The 4,898-nt window shown below is 48.4% G+C and overlaps 1 protein-coding gene across 1 annotated transcript in view; it reads left to right on the top strand.

Annotated features, from left to right (window-relative positions):
* LOC107107583 (cadherin-6) overlaps positions 1-1,119 on the top strand; it is a 65,148-nt gene extending 64,029 nt beyond the window's left edge. The window contains exon 10 of the mRNA XM_015407890.1: positions 629-1,119. Coding sequence (XP_015263376.1) covers positions 629-1,119 — 491 coding nt within the window. The remainder of the gene's footprint in view (positions 1-628) is intronic.
* The last annotated feature ends 3,779 nt before the right edge of the window (positions 1,120-4,898 follow it).

Below are 4,898 nucleotides of genomic sequence, written 5' to 3'. Positions count from 1 at the left end.
GTTCCGTGCGCCTTGGTGTTTAGTCATGCCGGCCACATGACCACGGAAACGTCTTCGGACAGCGCTGGCTCTTCGGCTTTGAAACGGAGATGAGCACCGCAACCCTAGAGTCGGATTCGACTGGCTTTCGAGCAAGGGAACCTTTACCTTTATATTCCCCTCAGAACAAATTTCCAACGCATTCCAGGGGTTTAGCACCCAGGAGTTTAGCAACCATATAGCATCATTTGGCCAGACAGGTTCCCCCCTCTCTCTTTGGTTTTTTTTTTTTTTTTGTGGGTTTTTTGGTCTGCTTTGAAACTGCATTTGTGATTTCAAAATGATAGCTACCATGCAGACCAAAGTAAAAAAACCATTTACTGATGATAAGAAGACCTGTGCGTCTTCCTTTTTGCCTGAAAATCCCCTTCTCCTCCTAATATTTATCCTACTTTCAGCTCGAGACAGTGATTTTACTGGGATTGGCTACAGTTGGAGAGTGCCGTTTGGCAGGGCTGCTTGTCAAAGATGAGGTTCAAGGAGGGCAGATTTCATTTTGTGGCTGTTGTTGCTGTTCTGATTGGGTTGGAAAATTAATTCTCACTCTCATCCCTCCCCCAACTCTGCTTTCTCCTCCCCCCCCTTTCAGTTACAGTGGTGCTGTTTGCGGCGCTAAGGCGACAGCGGAAGAAAGAGCCTTTGATCATTTCCAAAGAAGACATCCGAGACAACATTGTCAGCTACAATGACGAAGGGGGCGGAGAAGAAGACACCCAAGCGTTTGATATTGGCACGCTACGGAACCCTGAAGCCATAGAAGACAATAAATTGCGCCGAGACATTGTGCCGGAAGCGCTTTTTGTGCCACGCCGGACTCCAGTGGTACGAGACAACACTGATGTCAGAGATTTCATTAGCCAAAGGTTAAAGGAAAACGACACAGATCCCACAGCGCCCCCTTATGACTCATTAGCGACTTATGCGTATGAAGGCAATGGCTCCGTGGCTGAGTCCCTCAGCTCTTTGGAGTCAGTGACGACCGATGGAGATCAGGACTACGATTACCTCAGTGACTGGGGACCTCGATTTAAAAAGCTGGCCGATATGTACGGCGGAGCAGACAGCGATAAAGACTCTTAATTACGTTGCCTTTTTTTTCTCATTTTCAAGAAACAGCATTGAAATGTGTGAGCGTTGCAATTTCTTTCTATTTATCCACAGTTCTTCGAAAGGGTTCTCTGTTCTGCCAACTCAAATCGTTTCCGTGACTGCAGTCTCTGTGGATCCAATGCCACTTCTTTCCCCACCACAAATATAAAGCAGCGGTTCCATAAGAAGAAGAAAGAAGTCTTTTCTTTCTTAGCCTATCTCGTTCACGTAGGCAGTCAGAACAGGCACAATGACAAGAGAATTGAGGGACAAGAGAAACGGAATAATTGTTTTAACTTGTCCTGCTTATCTTGTAAATTGGATTATCTTGCTGGGATAGTTCACCAAATAATCCCACTGCGTTTTCGTTGTTTAGCTCAGACATATTTTCTCTAGGTCGTGTATCGTCACATCCTGTTGTAAAGGAAGTACCTTGGCTTAGCTTAAAGTATTCTAGTAAAAAAAAAAGAGGGAGGGAGGGGGTGTCACTCCTCCTAAAGCCACTACCAGCCAATAAGAAATGAGGCTATTTTTCAAGAGTTTAAATGATCCATCGGCCATTCAGACACGAACGTTAATCTTGGGTTGGCCACTTCTTCAAAGCATTAAACCACATTAGTGGTGGACAATCAAGAGGAGGAGGAAGGAAGAAGTATGTCTCCCAGGGAGCTTCCCCAAAGGGTTTACTATAAGGGTTTACTACGTGTAATTGTCGCCGTGCACTGCAAACACTAGGACTTTTAAGGTGTTGTCTTCCAGGGAATGTGTAAGGAGAGAGGCGAACCCATGCTTGAGAACGTGATAAAGGAATAAGGCTACACGCAACGTCACAAAGAGTACTCAGTGGTCCGTGGATGCCATACAAGCTCCGTTTTTCGTATTGTCGTCCATCTGAAGCGCAACAGTATAGACAACACTCACGCGTGATTTCCCCATGGCCTTCCTTGCCTGCCTAGTCTCAGCCATTGCTTTCTTCAGCTGAGAAGCAAAAGGCCCAGCTGCTGCAAGAGGTGGATTTGGCGGCAGTGTCTGTGTTCCCTGAGTGTTCGTGGGTGGGGGGGGGGAGAGAAGGCCACAGCGGCAGATTTAAAGTAACTTAAATAAAATAGATATGACAAGATCAGTGAACATGTGGGGAAGGGCAAAAATGACATGTCGACCTTTGATTCACCGTTAGAAGCAAAAGAGTTTGAAGGCTGTTCGTAGCTGACCGATCCCTCTTTCTAGTATAGGGCAAAGTTAGAGTCCAGTGGCGAATGGGATACAGCCAGGAATAAGAACTGGAGTTCTGCGTTCTGTGCAGACAGTTGCATATTATTTGTTCCAGGGCTGGTTCCAGGTTGGGGGGGGGGCTGGGCAGGTAGTTCCCTGGGTGGCCCCTTTGCACCCTTTCACCTGTGTGTCTCATTACCCACCCGTGCATCTTACCCTGCTCACAAGCCCTCTGCCCGCGCTAGGGTTGCCAGCACCAGGTTGAGAAATACCTGGAGATTTTGGAGGTGGAGCCTCAGGAGGGCGGAGCTTGGGGCGTAATGCTGTGGAGTCCAGCTTTCCAAAGTGGCCATTTTCTCCATGTGACATGATCTTCGTTGCCTCTGGAGATCAGTCATAATGGTGGGAGATCTCCAGCTACTCAGGGCCGGCCCTAGCTTACTTTGGACCCTAGGCGGGGATCCCTTCTGGGGCCCCCACCACCACCGGTGCGCCCACCAATTTTCAAAAATAAATGCATTTTAGGAAGAATGAAAAACACAAATAATCAAGAAACTCCCAGAGTACGGGGCCGGGTGCAGTTGGGTGCCCCTAAGGGCCGGCCCACTCTAGGCGATCGCCTAGTCCGCCTAGTGAGTGAGCCAGCCCTGCAGCTACTGCCTGGAGGTTGGCAACCCTAGCCCATGCTCAGGCAGCTCCCCTGCCCACAGCCCTTTCCCTGATGGCTCCGGGCAGTGTTTGCAGCTGGACACGCGGGTGGTGAAGTGCTCTTAAGTGAGCAGCGGGGAAATGACACATGGGGGGGGGGTTGGCAGCAGTGGGCCCTACCAGAAGCTCTGGGCCCTGGCAGCTCCCTCACCTGATGGTACGCGGACACCATCCCTGATTTGTTCATTGAAGCTGGGAAGCGAGAGTAAGCCAAGTGATTTAGAAAGCTGCTTGTGTAAGGCTTTGTTCCACATCCCACAATGGCTTGTTTTTGTACAATCCTCACTTCACAAAGACCAGCGAGAGTCCATATGTTCCTTTCAGCACAGGTCCTTGTTGGGGGCATGCATTTCGTGACCACCATTGGGCATAGGGACTCAGCCATGTAGCCAGCACCTGAGTCAGGAATCCACAGTGGCCATGAAGCGCATCCATGAAGGGATTTTCCACCGAGTGAATGCTTGGAAAGACAGCAAGGCTATCTTCTGATGGAACAAGGCAACAAGACCAGCTTTAAAGGCTAAGCTTGCAGTGAGTAAGGGTCAAATGTTATTTATAGTGAAAAGGTGGTGCTAAAATTATGAAGGACAGCCATAGCCAACACTAAGACCAATTTCACACAAGAGCTGCGCCACGGTCGCGCCTCCCTTTGCCCCGCTTCTAAAATCAGGCAAAGCCGTGGGTCAAAATGCGGCCGCACGGCTTCGAGTGGGAAATTGACCAATAGAAGCGGGACAAAGGGAGGCGCGACCGCGGCGCAGCACTTGTGTGAAATCGGTCTAAGTGTTTGATTTTTCAGGGCTCTGGAAGCAGGGCTTTTGTCACATTCGTCCACCTGTCGTGGATGAGCGTCCAGGCTCAACAGAGGGTTCCATTTGACCTCTTTTGATGGCTCTCTGCTTTCTCTACCGGCAACATTTTAGATGGATTCATAAATATGTTATCATTTTCAGATTACAGTCGGCGTGCTCTTCTGATAATTATATCGGTTTTTAATACGATCTTACTTTCCTTGTTTATCTAATGTCAAGAGTATAAGTGACCCGTATTGCACTCTTAAGAGGCTGTTATCACTTGATATGTATAGATGTGGAGGGAGCCAGAACTCTGTGAGCAGAGGGACCTATTAATTGTCAGTCTGCCCTTTTCCATCCTGGTTAAGTTAGTTAAGACAGCCGGTGGGTGTTCAGCTTTTTCTAAGGCGAGATCCCACATGACCTGCGTAAACTTTTCAGGGGGTCTCTAAAACACCTGCAGGAACAGCTCGATCTGGTCATGCTGTCCATGAAACACCCCAAACCCTCATATAAAAAGTCAGATTTCTTGGAATTTAACTCATGAATTTGCATACTCGTTATAATGACTGCCGGATGGAGAACAGCTGGATCCCTTTGGCTCGATTTGTGCCAGCATTGTATCTTATCAAATTGGTGGGGGTTTTAACGTTGGGGGAGGGGAGTGTTTGTTTGGTTTGTCTGCAGTCCGGTTGCAGGCAATGTGCGGAAACCCTGTAGGGTTTTCAAGGCATGAGACATTCTGAGATGGTATGCCACCCGTCTGCTTCTGTGTAGCAACCCTGGGCTTCCTTGGTGGTCTCCCATCCAAGTACTAACCAGGGCCAACCCTGCTTAGCTTCCCAGGTCTGATGAGATCAGGCCAACCTAGACAGGGCTGGATTGTATTCACACCATTAAAAACACTGATCTCTCTTTGCCGAATCTCTCCCAAACCATTCGGATCCAGTTCTAATGGTATACGCCAGCAACAGCAGGTATATTCATGCAGAATTTGGTGGAAAACTGCCATAGACATGAGTCTTTATCTTGGCATGCATCTTCTCAGCAGTATAA

This window comes from Gekko japonicus, unplaced genomic scaffold (assembly GCF_001447785.1).
Source record: "Gekko japonicus isolate JY-2015 unplaced genomic scaffold, Gekko_japonicus_V1.1 scaffold4486, whole genome shotgun sequence".
Classification (NCBI taxonomy): Eukaryota; Metazoa; Chordata; class Lepidosauria; order Squamata; family Gekkonidae; genus Gekko; species Gekko japonicus.
Note: the sequence above shows the minus strand (reverse complement) of the source record. Positions and strands in the feature narration are given on the sequence as shown.